The sequence below is a fragment of the Pistacia vera genome, unplaced genomic scaffold (genome assembly GCF_008641045.1).
Source record: "Pistacia vera cultivar Batoury unplaced genomic scaffold, PisVer_v2 Contig963, whole genome shotgun sequence".
Taxonomy (NCBI): Eukaryota; Viridiplantae; Streptophyta; class Magnoliopsida; order Sapindales; family Anacardiaceae; genus Pistacia; species Pistacia vera.
This window is the reverse complement of record NW_022196849.1, coordinates 1,174-20,343: the sequence shown is the minus strand read 5'-3', so window position 1 is coordinate 20,343 and position 19,170 is coordinate 1,174. Positions and strand designations below refer to the sequence as shown.

The 19,170-nt window shown below is 35.1% G+C and overlaps 4 protein-coding genes across 4 annotated transcripts; 1 reads left to right on the top strand and 3 right to left on the bottom strand.

The window, feature by feature from the left end:
• Positions 1-1,248: 1,248 nt before the first annotated feature.
• On the bottom strand, positions 1,249-3,776 carry LOC116121085. The gene is made up of 5 exons (XM_031407031.1): positions 3,428-3,776; positions 2,818-2,911; positions 2,282-2,319; positions 1,998-2,133; positions 1,249-1,664 (listed from the first exon to the last, which is right to left on the bottom strand). The coding sequence occupies exons 1-5, from the start codon at positions 3,752-3,754 to the stop codon at positions 1,249-1,251; spliced, it is 1,011 nt and encodes a 336-aa protein (XP_031262891.1). The 5' UTR covers positions 3,755-3,776.
• Positions 3,777-4,161: 385 nt separating this feature from the next.
• On the top strand, positions 4,162-5,834 carry LOC116121090 (homologous-pairing protein 2 homolog). The gene is made up of 6 exons (XM_031407036.1): positions 4,162-4,257; positions 4,377-4,402; positions 4,767-5,034; positions 5,154-5,224; positions 5,313-5,501; positions 5,583-5,834. The coding sequence occupies exons 1-6, from the start codon at positions 4,230-4,232 to the stop codon at positions 5,679-5,681; spliced, it is 681 nt and encodes a 226-aa protein (XP_031262896.1). The 5' UTR covers positions 4,162-4,229; the 3' UTR covers positions 5,682-5,834.
• A 515-nt stretch (positions 5,835-6,349) lies between these two features.
• On the bottom strand, positions 6,350-8,672 carry LOC116121087. The gene is made up of 5 exons (XM_031407033.1): positions 8,294-8,672; positions 8,103-8,206; positions 7,830-8,001; positions 7,334-7,456; positions 6,350-7,230 (listed from the first exon to the last, which is right to left on the bottom strand). The coding sequence occupies exons 1-5, from the start codon at positions 8,477-8,479 to the stop codon at positions 6,505-6,507; spliced, it is 1,311 nt and encodes a 436-aa protein (XP_031262893.1). The 5' UTR covers positions 8,480-8,672; the 3' UTR covers positions 6,350-6,504.
• A 4,488-nt stretch (positions 8,673-13,160) lies between these two features.
• Positions 13,161-18,921, bottom strand: LOC116121083 (coiled-coil domain-containing protein SCD2-like). The gene is made up of 16 exons (XM_031407028.1): positions 18,381-18,921; positions 18,112-18,284; positions 17,957-18,032; positions 17,821-17,862; positions 17,640-17,702; positions 17,415-17,464; positions 17,299-17,326; positions 16,939-17,013; positions 16,705-16,815; positions 16,571-16,631; positions 16,101-16,217; positions 15,872-15,993; positions 15,624-15,693; positions 15,459-15,503; positions 13,779-13,819; positions 13,161-13,304 (listed from the first exon to the last, which is right to left on the bottom strand). Exons 1-16 carry the CDS (start codon positions 18,762-18,764, stop codon positions 13,161-13,163), a joined length of 1,602 nt encoding a protein of 533 aa, XP_031262888.1. The 5' UTR covers positions 18,765-18,921.
• Positions 18,922-19,170: the final 249 nt, after the last annotated feature.

Sequence of the window (19,170 nt, the reverse complement as noted above, 5' to 3'; positions counted from 1 at the left end):
GAAGATATTCTCTAAAACAAATGAATACATTATTAAAAAGCATTACATAAATGTCTAGGCCAAAATTTAATGCATTTAAAAATCTCAAATGTATTTTGAAAAAAATATGATCAGTAACATTCCAAACATTTAAAACCTGCTACACTATACATATATTTGAAGCTGAAATATTTGACATTATTTTCAAAGTCCATGCTTTTTGAAATCATCAACTCAGTGATTTTGAAAATGTCCATATCCACAAAACGAAATCAAATTATTGAAGCATAACACTAAATTCTATTCACAGAACATATGATATACATATAAAATATGGCCTTTAGAATAAATTCACTGAATAAACTACCAGATTACGCACAATTGTAACGTAGAAAAGCAACCCAAGTTTCAACTTTCAATGTCAAGAGAGAAATTTTATAAGTATAAAAAGAGACCCATACTGGAGCAAAGGGAAGTAGGAAGAGCCACAAAATGTAAACAGCTTCGGCAGTCCAGAGAGAAAACTGTAGCACCCGCCGTACTGTATCATTGCCCTCTACAGAGGCGGTAGTAGCATCAGCTACGGTGGGTTTGCGGCGAGCCGCGCGGCAAACGATGGGACTCAAATGTGGCGGATTTTGTTTAGGCCATGTTTGGCTATTGAATTTGATGGCTGAATTGTGCAATCGGCGATAAAACAACTTTGAATTGAATGCTTTGGTTGAAAGAAAGGAGTAGTTGGTGCAGAGCAAAGGCTGAGGCTTAGCTGATGTTACCGTCATCGTCATCTTTTTTGCATCAGTTGCAAGACAATTGGTATTTGGTACTTAAAATTGTTTTTGTTTTTCATATATTAATTTTAAATACAACCAATAAATTTGAAAAATAAANATATAAAGATTCAACAAAATGAAAATTTCATGCTAGCTGTGCTCGCAGAATGCGATAAATGAGCTGATGGTGCGTATCAGATGTCCATGTACATTTTCTGGTCACACACTCAATAGAGTAGCAATGCCGGAATGATATGTGGTTGAACGCCAACAAATAGCAACAGGAGTCTAATACAAGCAAAGAAACTTCTCAAATCTTATCTTGAAACTTCATTCTGATCAATTTAATTATACATCTCAGCCAAAGAATTCACTAACATAAAAGATTCTACAATTTCATTTTCTGTCATAGAGAAAACTGGAAACAAATATCTGCGACTCATACACCGGCTCATTCTAACAATCATCATTGCCTATCAACAATACCACACTTTAGCTATAGTTCCTCATCAAGGTTCAAAAAGAGAAGGTAGGCAATTAAACCAACCACAGGCACAAATCTAAGATAATTCACTATACCCACCTTGCCTGTCTGAATATTTTGCAGGTTGTCACCTATCAACCAAGGCTGGAAAATTATGTAAAGAAAAATATCCCATATGAAGGCATAAGCCAACCTTTCTGATCCAAGATAACTAACCAGGAAGTCCCATCTGTCTGTTATGCTGCCAAAATTTCCATCCATTCGACCATAGAGGGCCCAAAGCACAGATATCAGACATACAGCTCCGCCAACAAGTCCTACAATGGGCCCACCATTTGTCATCACGGAGCCTAGTTGAGAGCGTTTTCTTTGAATATAGTCGGCATCAGCCTCATTCAGCCGTATTGCCATGTAAGGGATTAAGAATGCTGGCATCAGAATAAATATAACTCAATTCTTTGGTTAATAAGAAATCACAACAAACCTTCACTAGTGTCCAAAATTAAAGTTGAAAAACAAGGAGAAAAAGCAAATCAAAGGGCAGCTATGGACTCTGAAGCCCACTGTTGCCAGGATAAACCCATCATAAGATCACACTTGCTACAAAGAAAATCGCCAAAACAGTGATAATTGCTTCAGCCAAATCAAGTATCATACTAAGAGAGGGCACCAACTTAAATTTTTTACGCAAAAGAAATATACATGTGTGGTATACATGGTCAAGTTCATTTAACTAAAGCAAGATTTGAGAGGAAGCTTACTGTTGGTAAGGAACATCTGCAAACCCCATAAAATATCAAGAGAACCCTTGTATCTGTCCCTCTTTCGATCTGTGAATAATAAGGGAGCAAACATGAAGGTCCATCCGATTACAAAGTTGAACAATCCTTCAGACATCTGATTGAAGAATAAAACTAACATCAGAATGGATGTTTACACTGGGATGCAAATGCCAAGAAGCCTCTTAACAGTTGCATCACATTAAAATAAGCATGAAGTACAGTAATCAGTGGCATCATATTTCATTTGTTATAATAATACTTACTGGATGAAGAACTGGAGCATCAATTAGACGAATTCCAACTACTCTGCCAAAAAATTCATTGCACAAATTATCAATGCCTAGCACATGATAAGGACTTGTTCAACAATCCAAGACGGTTAGTAAATCAACTTTCAATTTTAATAAACAAAATGAGTCATGTAACTACTCCCTCTAACCCCTAAAAGACAAGGACAAAGAAACGGATAGAGATATCAAGTCAATTGATGGGAATGAAAATTGTAAATTTCAACTATCCAAATGGCATGAGAAGATGGAAAGATGAGAGTTCTGAATAATTAGCATGGACTTAAAACAAGTTTAACAGAAGTTGATGAGAACACCTCATGGGTTCAATTTATTACTATACACCCATCCAAATTTTATCACAGAGCAATGAAACATGGTTTATACTTTTAGATAGCTATGATTATCCAAAGTAAGTGCATCTCATATTTATCAAGCTTATAGTTGATAACTTATCTACAAAGAAATCCTTTCTCTAAAGAGCGAGTACCATTAACAATAGTTTGACATACCAGCATTTGTCAATGGCAAGATAAAGAAGAAATTGAGAGAAAGGCCCACAAGGGAATTCACTGTTTCTGAGCTGATAGCCCACACTGGATCTCCCTATTAAATAAAAAAATTAATCAACCTTTCTTCTGTAAATACAAAACATTAATAAATACTGAAGTGTCACATTTGAGAAGATATTCTCTAAAACAAATGAATACATTATTAAAAAGCATTACATAAATGTCTAGGCCAAAATTTAATGCATTTAAAAATCTCAAATGTATTTTGAAAAAAATATGATCAGTAACATTCCAAACATTTAAAACCTGCTACACTATACATATATTTGAAGCTGAAATATTTGACATTATTTTCAAAGTCCATGCTTTTTGAAATCATCAACTCAGTGATTTTGAAAATGTCCATATCCACAAAACGAAATCAAATTATTGAAGCATAACACTAAATTCTATTCACAGAACATATGATATACATATAAAATATGGCCTTTAGAATAAATTCACTGAATAAACTACCAGATTACGCACAATTGTAACGTAGAAAAGCAACCCAAGTTTCAACTTTCAATGTCAAGAGAGAAATTTTATAAGTATAAAAAGAGACCCATACTGGAGCAAAGGGAAGTAGGAAGAGCCACAAAATGTAAACAGCTTCGGCAGTCCAGAGAGAAAACTGTAGCACCCGCCGTACTGTATCATTGCCCTCTACAGAGGCGGTAGTAGCATCAGCTACGGTGGGTTTGCGGCGAGCCGCGCGGCAAACGATGGGACTCAAATGTGGCGGATTTTGTTTAGGCCATGTTTGGCTATTGAATTTGATGGCTGAATTGTGCAATCGGCGATAAAACAACTTTGAATTGAATGCTTTGGTTGAAAGAAAGGAGTAGTTGGTGCAGAGCAAAGGCTGAGGCTTAGCTGATGTTACCGTCATCGTCATCTTTTTTGCATCAGTTGCAAGACAATTGGTATTTGGTACTTAAAATTGTTTTTGTTTTTCATATATTAATTTTAAATACAACCAATAAATTTGAAAAATAAACCAAAAAAAAAAAAAATCTGATTTTAGGTTGGTGCAATATTTTTGAGTAAAATTTTCTTCATGTAAAATTTTAAAAAGTATTACGGAAACATTTTCTTTAAAATTGAAAAAAAAAAAATATTTGTGACAAACAGCATACTGACGTGGCAACTTTTGAGCGCGGAATGAGGATAGGCGCGGAAGTGGAGCACATTTGATGCGTAATTTTTAATTTGAATTGGGGGTTGATTTGTCAAAAACCAGAAGCTCTACAACAAAAGAGAAACGCCACCGTTTCGAATTTCAGAATCCTGCTTATGAGGCAAGTTTCGTCCTGGCCAAACATTCGCTTTGATTTTCTTTTACTTATTATTTTCCCGCGCAGTTTGGGTAGATGGCTCCTAAATCTGATAATACAGAAGGTAACTATTACTCTCTAACTTTGATTATTTAAGAATCTATTTTCTCAATTTTGTTATTTTATTAACATTTTCTCTTTTCTGACTCGACGATCATCCTTTTTCTTTTTAAAAATTTTCAGCAATCGTGCTCAACTTCGTGAATGAGGTAATTTTGAATTTCCACGAATTCATTACTGGTCTATGATACGAGCAATAATCAATATTAAGTTGCGCTTAAATTTTGGTGTATAACATTTATTCTCCGTTTGATTGAACATTTTTGTTTTCTTACTGTTTGGGAGATTAAAAAAACTAAATCTATACTTTACAAGCGAGCTTCTATTACTCAGGAAATGGTCAAGAAGTCGATTCGTTTGTTTCACTGGAAATATGATCTTATCTGTAAAGAAGGAAAAATGTGATAGACTGTTTAATTTGATGGAAAATTATTGTCTATTTGTGTAGTATTAATTATGTTTGTGGATTGTGCTTTACTCTCTCAAATGCTTTTGTTTATGTTCTTTTTCCAGCAAAATCGGCCCTTAAATTCTCAAAATGTGGCCGATTCTTTACAAAAGTACAACCTTAAAAAGACGGCTGTACAAAAAGCATTGGATAATCTTGCTGATAGCGGAAAGATTTCATTCAAGGAATATGGTAAACAGAAGATATACATTGCTAGGCAAGACCAGTTTGACATTCCGAACAATGAAGAGCTTAATCAGATGAAGGAACAAAATGCCAAGCTGCAGGAACAGCTTGAAGAACAGAAGAAGGCAATCACCAGGGTTGAGGGAGGTATAATTTTTTTTTTTTTTGGTATGTGCTATGGAAGAAATTTATTTATTGTGGTAATTAATTAACATTTCATTGGCTGTATGGAACGTTGAAAGGATAGTTTCTGTGCTTTATTGCAGAAATTAGAACTTTACAGTCAAATTTAACATTGGAACAAATACGTGAGAAAGAAGCCAAACTAAGAAAGGAGGTATGTGGCATGGATTATTTGATTTTAATTTACTTTTACCTGTGAGGAAGAATGGAAAAAGCTTAGGAAATTTTTGATTATGTATCAGATTAAGGAAATGGAGGATAAACTGGCTAAATTGCGTGGAGGAGTCACCCTGGTGAAGCCCGAGGAGAGGAAGGCGGTTGAGAAGATGTATTTGGAGAAAGTAAGTCAGTGGAGAAAGCGTAAAAGGATGTTCAAAGATATATGGGATACCATAACTGAGAACTCATCTAAGGATCTGAAGGAATTTAAGGTTCTTTTTACATCATTTATTTCTTCAAACCATATGGTGTTGTGTTGTGCAGATTCTCTAATAGTTGGTCATGTTTTGCAGGAGGAGCTTGGAATCGAATATGATGAAGATGTTGGTGTGAGTTTGCAGGCTTTTTCTGATTTGTTGCAACATGGTAAGAAGAGGCCAAGAGGCCACTGAGTTATTTGTAGTGTTACATACTTAATCGAGGATCAGGCATATAAAAATTTTCAGTTTTCGTTATTGTAGATTCTGCATTTTTGCTAGATCTAGATCTTTAGCTCTGAAAATTAGTTTGTTTGTTTGTTTATTTTTCACAAATGTTATGTGACAAACCTTTCTTTCGTAAATGACAAACCATTTTGAAAGTTAATGTAGTTCTTAAGGGCTTGCTCTTTCTATTATATTTGGTGCATAAAAGTATCTTTTGAGCTGACTTTGTTGAAACCTTTGATTAGTGAGTTGGTTGTTAAAACTCTTCCTTGAAGATAATATTTACATAATCAGTGATTTTTAACAGGCAAATGTATTATTTATTAATTTATCTCTTCTGCAATTTAGTATATGAGAATCGATACATGTAATCCAAAGTCAAGTTTAGGCTGTGCACTGACCATCATGAATGCACATTTAGTCATTATTGTATATTGCCTTTTCTGCACATTCCTCCAGAGAAACATTATTGCATATTTCTCTTACTTTTCCCGTGTTAGTGAAACTTAGGCTTTTATAAATAGTTTGAATATATGGTGCAGTATGTTGATGTGCCATATTACCACTAGCATGTCTTCACATATGATCAACAAATTGAACTTTGAGGCTGAAGTCAATCAGTCATTACATCAAAATTAACACACAAAAAATTTCAGCACTCACTTACATTCCAAATCAATTACACAGTTCAACTTTTTCAAAATTTAATGGGAGAAAAATGAAAAAGAAAAGGCAGTTTAGCTTATCAGCCTAGGCCATGACTACACAAGTCTCAAGACTTACACACATTTTAGTACCCGCGCACTTGTCTGGTGAATCTGGTCCTAACTGACATTGGGCGAGTCGCCATGTCTAAATGCTGTTTAGTTTGCAACACAGATTCTTCAGCTGCATGTGCACTGGATTGTCCACTCTCCACTTTCAGACTAGCTTGAGAGCTTGAACGGATCTGCCTATGAGAAATAACCGAGCCCTCGCTGTCACTGTTGTCAAAATCTATATCCTTCTCTAGTAACTTCAGAGTCTCAGGGTCCACTTCAGTGGACATTGTAGTCACCTTTAATTTTTCTTCTGTTAAATCTGAACTTGAACTAGAAATTGAACTCTCAAGTTCTGCTCCATTCTCGCTGTGTTTTGATTCTGCAGCTTTGCTTTCACCAAGAATTTCCTCAATTTTAGATTCAGATTCAAGTTTTACAGGATCATCTCTTCCAGTTTCTCTTCTTTGCCAAGTACTGGGACCACTGTGATCATCTGGATCATGGAATTCAGATCTTGAGAGTTCCACAGCTGCTCTTGCAGCCGCCGCTGCATGAGCAGCTGACTCAAAAGCTGCCTGAGCCGCATCGGCAACATCCTTGTACTTCTTCCCTGCCTTCATTGAATCAGAGAACTCATCATCTTCTCGGAGATTATTAGGAGAATTTTGTGAATGATCGCCTGGCCTAGTGGGAGATAAATTAGTTGATGTTTTCGGCTCAGTCTGGTTTTGCTTCTTGCTTACATCCAAGATTTCCTGCATCGTTCATAAAAGGCCACAAGTTACGAACAACTGCCAAAGTTTAGGGCGCATTCAAGCAATAAAACTAATGCAATATTTGCTTGTATAGTCTCAATACCTCACTGGAAATAGAAGAGGTATCTTCAAGTTGCAGAACAATGCCATTCTCGGTGGCAATCTCCTTGAGCACTTTCATTCTGTTCTCCAGCTCTGGCTGACGGGTTGACAGCTTTTGTATCATCTACAGAAATCCATGAACAAATATCTTAAAATTAACGTGCCCAAGAATTCAACATAACACATAGTATTCACATATCTTTTATTATCATTATCATTTGACTTAGTCCTAAATATGCATATTCGTCAAATTGAGCATCCATTCTTAAACCCACATTATGACTTTTTGTGGTAATACAGGGCAGTTCTGGAAGCAAAGCCGAGTTCTATGTATAAAGTTTTTGAAAAGGTTATATTGAGGAGGACCGGATGTCTGCCTTTCACAAATAAAACGTTACCTTTTTGCTTTTTCTGTTAAATTGAAAACCTACTCAAACAAGGTACATATCTAACTCACATTTAAAAATAGAAATAAAAAAAAAAAAAAAAAACCATACCCTGGCGTTCACTGCACAATTGTTGCGCAATTCAATAGCACGATTCACAAATTCCTTGCCATAGCGAGACGTGAACAACGCGCGAATTTCTTGAAGCTCTGGGAACTCTCCACATCTCGAAGCTGCAAACAGCAAGGTCGATATTGGCTCCCTCAATTCAATGGGACACTCTCTGCAACCAAAAAAAAAAAAATTAAGCCCAGAAATGAGAATTCCGACAAATAAATAAAAGAACTTCCTTCATAAATCTGTAAATGTATATATGAAACTAACTTGTCTTGTTCAATGAGGTGAACCCTTTCTATAAGTAGATTGCAGTAGCTTTCCATCATAATGAAAGCATCCAACATGTTTCGCTCTTTGATCACATGCTCAACCTGAACAACAAAAACAACCAGATCTCTCTCTAATCATACATAGACCAGTTAACAAGTAAATTATTAAAGATATCGTATAAATCTTACTCGAAGGAGAGCACGTTCTTGGTGGCCTTGTTGGAGGAGTTGAACGACATCGGAGCGGGCCTGGTTGCACTTGACTTGGCGCTGGTTCTTGAGGACGGCAAGGCGAGAAATGGCAAGATTGACTTGTGGCTTGAACTTGTAGGACTTGAAGTTTCTTCCAAACAGAGCATCAAGTTTCTTTCCCATCCCAACTCTTCTCTTTAATCAGCTGTGTTAAGAATAAGATTTGAATCAGAGCGTGGCAGAGAAAGTGATTAGTGATTAGTACAGTAGGCAAAAGAGAACAAACAAGCAGAGGCTTGTTTGCTTCTTTTTGAGATGACGAGGGAGAATGTAGTTGGTATTACCAATTCCAATTTTAGTAGTAATAATACGTGTTTTTTTGTGGGCTTTTCTTATTAATTAAGTCTACGCTGTGTGAGGAACGGCGTAATCTGAAAACGAGACTTTTAAACGCGGTTTTCTGTCTGTAACTTCCGCGATATACGGCCTCTGGCTCCACATTTTATTACGAGAGAGGTGAGACTTCATCCACACGCACAACAGGTACGTGAGAAACAGTCTCCATACTTCATCTTTTATAATTTATATCAATAATATTATACTTACAAACAAATCTTATCGAGATTTTCATACAAAGTGAGGTGACAAAAAATAAATGAAAGAGTAAAATAAAAAGTTAAACTCATTAAATTTACTCTTCCATTCATTTTTTATTACATCACTTTGTATGGAGATCTTTGTAAAAAAATTTTGTAAGTATAGTATTACACAATTTATATTATCTATTTGTGTTGTGTAATGCAAGGAAAAGACTTTTCGCGGTAGCTTTAGTCTTCAATCAAATGATGCTATGAATTAGCTTATAAATTTGATAAGATTTTATTTATAAATACTACCATTTTTTGATAGGGTATGTTTGATTCGAGAAATGCTAGATTAAAATTATTGAAAATATTTAGGAAAATGTGTTTAGTTAATTGGAATAAATTAGTGGATATGTTATTTAAATTATTGAATTGTTCTCTAATTAAATATTATTATGTAATATTGTTATTTATATTATTATTTGGATTATTATAACCCCCCAACATTTAAAAACTTAGCAAAAATAACCCTATAATAAAAGTTTAGAAAATCAACAATACACCCCCACCAACCCAGCCACTACCGGCTGTCGGCAACCACCGTCGGTAACCGACAACCTAACGGTGCACAGAAGACCGAAAATGGCCTCCGTGCACCGTATGGTCATTTCCAGCCAAAGATCTGGCCGGAAAATGATCAAATCTAATATGGTCGTTTCCGGCCAGATCGATGGCGGTTAACGGCCACAAATCAATGGTGGTTAAATGGCTAGATCTGTCACGATCTAGCCATTTTCAGCCATATCTCTAGTTGAAAATGGCCATATCGGCACACGACGACCATTTTCGGCCAACTCTCAGGAGAAGGTTTTTACGAACACTAGGCAGAACTTAGGGGTAGGGGCACGAAAATGCCACTCTTGAGAAGGGTAATAAGAGGCATTGGCAAGGCAATGGGGTAAAATAGTAAAAGTCATATTCATGTAAATTAATTTAAAAATAAGGGTATTATTGTCCTAAAATTTTATTAATAAGGGATAGAATTGTAATAAATAAAAAAAAAAGATTACCTTGGTAATCTTACAATCCCTAAGAAAATGGAAGTAATCAGATTACCTCCAATATTATCAACAATAACTAATATTGGTATTTGAAAATTACCGAAATTTTATATTACTTGACAACCAAACGTGGTAATTAAGTAATATAAGATGACATAACCCCAGTAATCTCACATAGCCCCCAACCAAACGCCTCCTTAATGTTAATAAAATAATGATATGCTTACAATTGAGTCATACAATTAGGTATACAATCAGACCAAAAATATAGGATAGAGTAATTATTTTATATGAATTTTGTACAATTTTTGTCTTATTGTATAACTCAACGGTAAATATAGCATTATTCATGCTCATAAATAGGTACCAATAATTTGATAGTTGACATTTTCATCCCTCTCTCTCAATATATGCATAATAAAGTTGATTGGAAAAGTAATGTACTTCTGACTGAGTCAATTTCAATCCATAAGCTAGCATGTTTTTCTCTTTTCTTTAATAGCTGAAGGTGAAGGATCACATTGCAAGTTAAAATGTCACCAACAAAAGTTGCCCCGTCCATTAGAAGCTTCATAGAGATTTAACATTTTATATTTTAATTAGAGGTACTATTTGTAATGATTGAGGCATAATAATCAATATATTTTAATCAGCATTATTTAATAGACCAGAAACCAAAGAGAGAGAGATTTCTTCTCTAATGCTTGACTTTAATAAAGAAAAGATCTAATGGAAGATACAAGGAAAATCCTATGAAGTTATGTCATTTTTCTCATTAAATACTTTACTCTGAGCTATAAATGCTTCAATTGGAAACATCAGAAATTTGATAAATCAAAGGACCAATCATTCAAGTAAAATAATAGAAAAGTTTAGTGATTCCAGACTGGATCATTTGATGTTATTATGATAGGAAAAGGTTAGTTCAACAAACTTCTGATTTAAATAGATTATTAAAGACGTCAACTCCAATTCAGATTCAAGTTTGAACTCGTAAACTTACATTAACAAGAATAGGATGTAAAGATCCAGATCTAAACACAAATTATGGTAAAAAAATAAAAAATAATTCATAAAAAGTAAATAAAGAAAACTCACAGTAGTGTTGCGCACGAACCAGCTTAATAGCTTTCTGTGGTAGAAATTCTTGAGCTTAATAATTTCAAATCTGCATTTTTTTTTTTTATATGTATTTGCCATTTAAACAAAATTCTTGCTGCCATTTATGCAGAGTTTTAACCTGATTCAGCAACTACTAACTAATGTAACTACCCAATCAACAACTATAGAACGAAATTTAGAAAATTACAGCTCTTCTAAATCCACGCGTTTAAATTTGTTAATTTTGCAATCAAGATATACCTCTACACTTTCCTAAGGCTGTTATTTAATATTTATGCATATATCAAAACCAAAAACATGTTTGTCGTTCGGTAGGAATATTAATTGGTTATTATATGCAAGTTAGAAGTTACTAGAAGCAAATTTTATTAATTTTTTAATTCAAATTAAAACTTATATAATTTATTGTTTTAAACTAATTAAGCTGCTTGTGGATGCGGTTCATTTGTACCCAAATCATCGAGATTTTCTTAATTTCAAGACGTCGATCCAATTGACCGTTATTACTTGGTCAAAGGACAACTAACCACCGATGTCCCCATCATAAGGAGAGGAAATTTTACAATTTTCAAGACTATAGTGCAATTGCAAACCTACTGCCAGATTTTAGTAATGAATACCAGTGTTTTAAATCTCCTATTTATACAAACTCTTATACAAGGAGAGTTTATATAAACTGACATGACATATTGCAAAGCATGTCATATAACATTAGAACCTAAGTAACTTAATGTCACATTAATGTTACGTGAACGCTTATATCACGTGACACTCACATGATGTATCACGTCATTTTGTACAAACTCTTTGTATAACTTTCTTTGTACAAAGAGTTTGTACAAATAGTTTTATCCTTTAAAACCCAATCAATTGAATCGACCCAGAGCCTTCATCAGATCGGATTACAAATTTAACTATTCATTGAAAACTCTAAATATTAGAACATCAATCTATGAACAATTGAAGACTAAAATGTTAAAATTTTTAAAGAGAAATGGCTAGTGAGAGTAATTGTGGCAACGACAGTGATTTCCGATGATTAAATCGATCGAATATCACAAAACTATGTCATCAGAAAAAGCCTATTGTTGCCAACGATTGAGGCGGCGAATAAAGGAGTGAGATTGGTTTTGGTCAAGAAGCTCAAAAGAGTGTTTTTGTGGTGATAGTGTTATCGTCACTGGAAACAAACCTTATTTGCCGACGTTAACAATGGTGTTTAAGGTGTTTTTGCAAAATTTCAAACCTATAAAGGCTTACAATAATGTTCAAAGTTATTTTTGTTAGATTTCAAACCTTTGAACACCGATCAACTTGGGGCCACTGTTTTAAACCCGAGACTGGACCGACTGGTTCAACCGATTCAACCAAGACTCAAACAGATGTTCGGTCCGAGTTAATATTAAACCCACTTATATGTAACAAACCGTTTTGACCCGCTATAAAACTAGATAAAAGGTGAACCGTTTGATCCAACCAGACTTTGCCTGGAAAACCGGTTCTCTATTTCAAAAAGAAAAAAACTTTCTTTGTTAAAGTCAAGAAGAAGAAGTAAGAGGAAGGGAAGGAAGAAGTGGCCGATTTGGACCTTTTGACTAGATTGCGATAGCCAAGGCCTTCTTGGCAAAGTGATAGAAAAGAGAAGAAAATGACCGAGGAGAGAGAAAAAAGAAGAAAAGTGATGGAAAAAGAAGAAGTGATGGAGAGAGAATAATAAATGATAAATATAAGACATGATCAATTGTTTAGCAATGTTAGACCTGTTAAACGAAATTGGGTTAAGGAATGATTCGGTTTTTAAAACAATGCCGGGCCCATCCACTTTGCTGCGTTTCAACCCAGATGGGGTTTGAGTGTTTTCAATTATTACGACTCACAAACCCAATAATACGGTAATAATTTACTTCCATTGACAGATAAGCGGAATACCAAAAGATTAAAACAAACGAGAAAAGAGATCACTATTTTCAATCCATTAATTCAAAAACAAGTCAAGTTAGTTCGTACAATCAGATATATAATTGCTCATGCAGTTCCGAATTGCCATACTCAGGGACATTGGGATTACACTTCTAGTACCATCCAATTAAATATAAGCTAACATTCCTCCATGTTAGATCCGTGGCTTCCGCAGGTCCAAAAACCAGACAATAACGATGATTTGATGTTGAGGATTAGACCAAGAAAGCACTGGGACTTTTTGAGCATTACTTGGATTATGTCACAAGGTTCAACACGCAACTGATATTTCACAAAGTGATTCACCACATAACAATACACAACCACACCTCTCATTTATGCACATACATGCAATTCAAACCACATTTTTTTCAATTTCATCAACTCCAAAACTGCATCAACCATGATAGGTAACTGATGGGTCTAAATATAAAATTCTGGGCATCCACATATCCAATTGCACACTAATCCAGGCAAGCGAGAGAACTAATTTATGCTAGAGCAGCAAGAGAATATAAAAAAAAAAAAGAGTAGAGACTAGATCAACCGTACATTTCTTATCAAATACCGACCTAGGAAGGGTTAATTCTTACCTCCATTCAAAATGCCAAACAGATATATCATCCTCTCACTCACATCAAGAAAGGCAAATGTGGCAGCAAAGAGCAAAACAAAAAAGGAATCGGCAAACATAAANAAAAAAAAGGGTAAATTAACGAGATTAGAACCCAAGCTATCAAGAAAAAAATGACAAACCTCCTTGAAAAGAACATCCTCCGACTCCTCTGGGCTAAGTTCTGCAAGAAAACAGGATTGATGTTATACTTATGATCACATGACAAATAAGTCAGGATGCTATTAAAAATTAAAGACAAAAATATATAAATCTTCTATCACTTACTTCTGCAAGAACATCCTTGGACATTAAAATCAGATACACAATTGAAGCCAATTAAAGGCAATAGAAGTATATTTTGAAACAAAAACATTCCCTAAAATAGACACTTAAGCACAAACTTGATGTAAGAAAAGTTAATTACCATTAGTTTGTTTATGTTTGTGCATTTTAATATGAATGCTACCCATCCCAAGTTATGTGCCTTCTTAACTAAGTGCAATATAGATGGTGGATAATGTGGTAAGTAATTTATTAATACTAAGAATACTTGAAATGGGAAATTTAATATATTATTCTTCTAATATAAACATCAGCATAAGTAAAGTTATATATTACTATTGACAAGGTTGTACGATCGAATTTGTGAGCATATTAACATATTTTAGTTCCAGCTTTAGTTAATGTCTTCAATGTTCTTTCATTCCTTTTTATTGAGGGAGGGTTAGCCTTGATGCACGATCACTGTGAAACAGAACACATGAATCTTATTCTAGTTATGTCTTGGGTTTTTCACATGTTTTTTTCACATGAAATAAGAAACTTGACTTCAAGTGAATGCCCAACAACCAACTGTAGCTCTATGACAAACGAGAAGAATTAAACAAACATAATACATGACCAAATCATCCAGACAGATTGAACCTCTCAGAGATCTCCTGGTCACACTCTTCAATGATGAGAGATAATAACAGAGATTCTCTGAAGGATTTGGTGTTATTTAATAAAAGGAGTAATTTCAAAAGACTACTAACAATTAAAGAGATTCAAGACCCAGAAGTCAAAGATCCTCAAGTAGTTCCATTTTTTCCTTATTAAGCTCTTACATTATCTAAGCATAAGCATTCCACCAAAAAATGCGCTCAAGGCACAGAAACTTATGCTTGTCTAATCATTTTTTTTTCACTACTGACCATCAAAGTCACAGTCAAATCATTGGCCAAAGACTAAAAAAGGTATGAGAGTAATATAACTAAATTCCATGGTACAAAATCAGATTTAAAGTACTCTTTAGGTAACTGATTCATACAAAGTGAGTTCTGATCCAACATACTTGGACAACAGAAAAGGGAAACCACGTCAAATTCAATATTATGACAAGTTTTGGTAGGTTATCTACTATCTACAGCCAAGAGGTATCTGCTTTAGACACTTCAGATAACTAAGAGACCTAGGCAAATATCCTGTAAGCAAACAGGGACCACAATTCACACCAACTGTTTATGAACTATAAACCTAACAAATTGCTTCTGATGTATTGTTGGCAGAAATTCTAATCTTCAAAAAGAAAATGAACATTGGAGACAAAGCAGCATACAAATAATCACAGATGAAATAACAGAAAAATTTTCAGAAGCAACATTTTTGTGATGAAAATTTCTAGAGTACAATGTGTGACTTAACTGGGGAGGTGGTAGTTTTTGTCCGTCAATTACATGGTAAAATATGCTTCTTTTTACGAAATACAATTAAAATAAATAAATAAGTAGACACAAGATAGCAAATGCTGGCACAAAATGCCAACTAAAAATACTACTCACCAAATGCCTCCATAAACTTTGGATCACTACCAGGAGATTTGAGATCTGAAAGCAATAGGAAATAATGTAAAAATAAGCATCAAGCCTGCATCACTAAAGCAGAGATATCAAATTATCAATATACACACTGAAATGCAGTGGGTCATCAGGTTACAGAAAGTAAACCTGAGATGGATAGTCGAGTAGAATTGGCACGCCGTTGTTGGGCCAATGCAAGCACAATAGCATCTTCGACCTTGTAAGTAGCAACCATAAAGTATCACATATACAGCAACCCTTTGTGGCAGTGGAGACTCAAGCATGAAACTTGAGGTTAATAAAATGAAGAGTAGAGAAGAAGAATAATTCTGAACACTCAAAAAATGAATTAAACTATACAAAAGTAAGCAAATAAGGCATGAAAAAAAAAAAACCTTCAAGGAAGCAAGCTCCTTCAAACCCATTTCAACTGACAGCATACTCTCAATATTTCCTTCTCCAGTTAGATCGGTCAAGTCCAGAACAAGTTTGCCTCTCTTCTCACTGTCGTCGTCGCCTGCTCAGTTCCAATTATGAAAAATTTCAACACTGTCAATCAAATTAAGAAGCGCTGAAAAAGATAATCCAATTTTAACTACAAAGACCAATTTACTAATTACTAACCTTTTTCCCAACACTCTTCTTTAGCCTTTTGTCCAGCAGAAATGACAACCTCAAAAGGAAGTGGGGCCAAGGATGACCAGTATTCATACTTTGAAACTGCTACATCCGCACAGATCCCTAAAAGAGTAAGAAAAATTAAACATGGGGCAATATTGAATCAAATATATTAATTACCAGTATAAAACACTGTGAATGTGAAGTGAGATCATGTCTAATTAACTTTTTTTTTAAAAATAAAAAATAAAAAAAATATTATAGGATAAATCCCTGGAAATGATAACTTAGGAGGTTTTAAGATAATGTTACCAATCTGTATTGAACATAATAAACAAAATATATGAAATGAAAATTGGTTATAGCATAATTTGGTAATAGCCTCATGAGTCATGGAGAACAAGTCAACTTAATGAAGATTTATAAGGGGATAAATCTCCGTGATGAATTAGAAACGAGAAGTATCCCGTAAATACCATATTTTGCAGCTAAGCCCCAGTAACGTGCAAGCCAACACCTCTTAAGAACAACTTCTTCCTGAAATGAATATAAAGTAATTATATTACCCTTAGATGACCACACATAGGTTAATGGAAACTAAAGCACTAACCATCTCTTTCTGAGTCAGTATCATTCTTTGCGTCATTGAGCGAAGGGCTTTCACTTCAGATTCAGCTCCACTAAGTTGTCGTAAAACAGTCGCAGTGTCATCTTTAGTATTCTGATTCAAGCAAGAAATTAAAGCATAAAACAATAATTTGAATCAGAAGCCAGGAAGTATTTAATAGATTTAGCAATATATGAACAAGGATATGTAGTAGGATAGACACAAGAGAGGACTAACCTCCAGTTCAGACTGAAGAGATACAATTTCTTTGTTTACCCCACCCTTATTTTGTTTTACATCCTTGAGTGCAGCCTAAAGGAAAAAAAAAAAGTTATTTTTTCATTTTTCTCCAAATAAACGAAAATAAAACAAGAAGGCCTTTCCTGTCCTAATACAAGATGAAGAGGCCATTTTATCTCCATAGCTCAGAACTCTAAATCAAATAGCCCAAGCAAAAAATTTGCTCATCTTGTTGTCAAAGAACAAGAAAATTTTCCAGCACGAGTAAAAGACCAATGATGAAGTTAAGTTGATAAGCATAGGATAAGCCATTTGCATATCTAGAATAAAAAAAGAATTGAAAGTTTCCTTTGATACCTCTCTCTGACGCAATGCAGCCTCCTTCCTGCATACGGTAACTAAGTTGTGTAACAACAAAAACAATAAGGCAACAAAAACGAGCACATATTAAATTGGTTGAAATCCTAACTTACCTGCTCAATAGTTTAGCTTCCAAGGATACACCTTCTCCAAGAGCAGCAACCTAAAGACTCCAAGCAAGCAGCAAAATTAATACATCAGATTTGCAGCAATTCATATTCCTTCAGAAATGACAATGAACAAAAGGGAGAATCCCTGTGAGTAAAGAACTTCCGTTGATTTCAATCTTTCCGACTAGGCAAGTATTAAGCATAAATAACTAAGAACTATCCATTAACCTGTTTCTCGAGCTCCCTAACTCTGGCCTCCGATTCTTCACATCTCTCTTCCTCAAGTCTGAGCTGTACAGCAAATGCAGCAATGAATTTGCAACAAATAAGTACCATGAGTCGTATATTTGTAATAAACTTATCACTTTCTCAGCAGAAAAAAATTTAAAAAAAAAATCCGGTCTCCCACCTTGTTAAGGATATTGTCATTCTCTTCTTGTAGCATATCAAGCTGCAAGATATGCCTCAACAAATTCAGTTTTAACACCTATTTGAGTGTTAATGCAAATAAAAGTTAAGGTATAATTTACAATTAACATACATACTTCATCATGAAGCGCAGAAGCGTCACGTTGATCTCCATTTGCTTTCGCATTAAAACGTCCCATATCCGGTGAGAACCTGCCATTTATGAAAAAAATCAAAATTTACTTCTCTTAACCGTTAAAAATTTAAATAATACATTTGTTAATTTTTAAACCTTTTGTCTCTTGGAACATTTTTAGGAGGGTCAATTGGAGGCAAAGAAATAGCAGTCCTAAGTGGCGCCTTATTAGGCGGCAGAGACGGCGCCGTATGAAGAGACATTGAAGGCCGTCCAGCTGACGTTGATCTGACCGACGTAGTTTCTTCTCCTAAGTTTCTTCCTAACGACTTATAATTACAAAACAACACAATCCAATTATTTAACTTAAACACTCAACAAACATGAACAAACTCAGGAAATGCACCGCATCGTAATAAACTTACCGCAGGTGAAGGAGATCTCGTGGTTCTCGAAGACGTAACCGCCGGTTTATTACTACCAGTGGTTGCAGTAGCAGCATTTGAACCAGAATTAACGTTTCTTGACAGAGACAGTGACAGAGGCGGAGGAGCACTGTAACGGAAACCTAGATCATCGTCACCGTCGTCATCATCGTCAGCAGTTTGAGAAGCCATGACCTGAGCGAGGCGCTGAGCAGCAGCTTTAGCAGCGAAGTTCTGGTTCCTCTTAATAGTGGACATTCCACTAACAGAGGAAGAACGAGCGTGGTGGTGACGCGCCGGAGACACCACAGGAGAGGAGATGCTACCGGACTCGCTGCTCCATTGGCGGCCGTAAACGGGACTGTCGGTTCGGTTCCGGTCCATCTTATAAGAAAGAGAAGTCAAGTCAGAAATGGAAATGGTGATGCAATTGAGAGTGTGTCTGGGCGCAGATCTTGGTGAGCGAACAAGAGTGAGACACAAGTCAGTGCATAGTGGACAATGTTGTAGTGAGGGACTGGCGGAGATATCGCTCTCTTCTCTGCTTTCTAGTTTCTACACAGTAAACCACTTTGTTTAACTACTGTTTTAAAATACAAATTTTGGAAAATAGGATTTAGTCCAAATTAAAAATTTTTTTTTATCTGCTCAGAATGGCTACAGTTGCATAATTAACTGATCAATCAAGGCTGTGCAGATATGCGGAGGTTAATTATTTAAGGAGCGTTTGGTGGGGATTATACGTTATTACTTAGGTTAAATTATCTTATATTACTTGATTATTATATTT

Coding starts and splice junctions, on each gene's coding strand:
- LOC116121090 (XM_031407036.1), top strand. CDS start 4,230: ATGGCTCCTAAATCTGATAATACAGAAG. Junction 4,403..4,766: donor TGCTCAACTTCGTGAATGAG/GTAATTTTGAAT, acceptor TTCTTTTTCCAG/CAAAATCGGCCCTTAAATTC. Junction 5,502..5,582: donor AGGATCTGAAGGAATTTAAG/GTTCTTTTTACA, acceptor CATGTTTTGCAG/GAGGAGCTTGGAATCGAATA.
- LOC116121083 (XM_031407028.1), bottom strand. CDS start 18,764: ATGGACCGGAACCGAACCGACAGTCCCGTTTACGGCCGCCAATGGAGC. Junction 17,465..17,639: donor TTAGGGAGCTCGAGAAACAG/GTTAATGGATAG, acceptor TGGAGTCTTTAG/GTTGCTGCTCTTGGAGAAGG. Junction 15,504..15,623: donor TACTCGACTATCCATCTCAG/GTTTACTTTCTG, acceptor TATTGCTTTCAG/ATCTCAAATCTCCTGGTAGT.
- LOC116121087 (XM_031407033.1), bottom strand. CDS start 8,479: ATGGGAAAGAAACTTGATGCTCTGTTTGGAAGAAACTTCAAGTCCTAC. Junction 8,002..8,102: donor CACCTCATTGAACAAGACAA/GTTAGTTTCATA, acceptor TTTTGGTTGCAG/AGAGTGTCCCATTGAATTGA. Junction 7,231..7,333: donor CCTCTTCTATTTCCAGTGAG/GTATTGAGACTA, acceptor TGAACGATGCAG/GAAATCTTGGATGTAAGCAA.
- LOC116121085 (XM_031407031.1), bottom strand. CDS start 3,754: ATGACGATGACGGTAACATCAGCTAAGCCTCAGCCTTTGCTCTGCACC. Junction 2,912..3,427: donor TCCTACTTCCCTTTGCTCCA/GTATGGGTCTCT, acceptor TTTATTTAATAG/GGAGATCCAGTGTGGGCTAT. Junction 2,320..2,817: donor CTTGCCATTGACAAATGCTG/GTATGTCAAACT, acceptor TTGGCAGAGTAG/TTGGAATTCGTCTAATTGAT.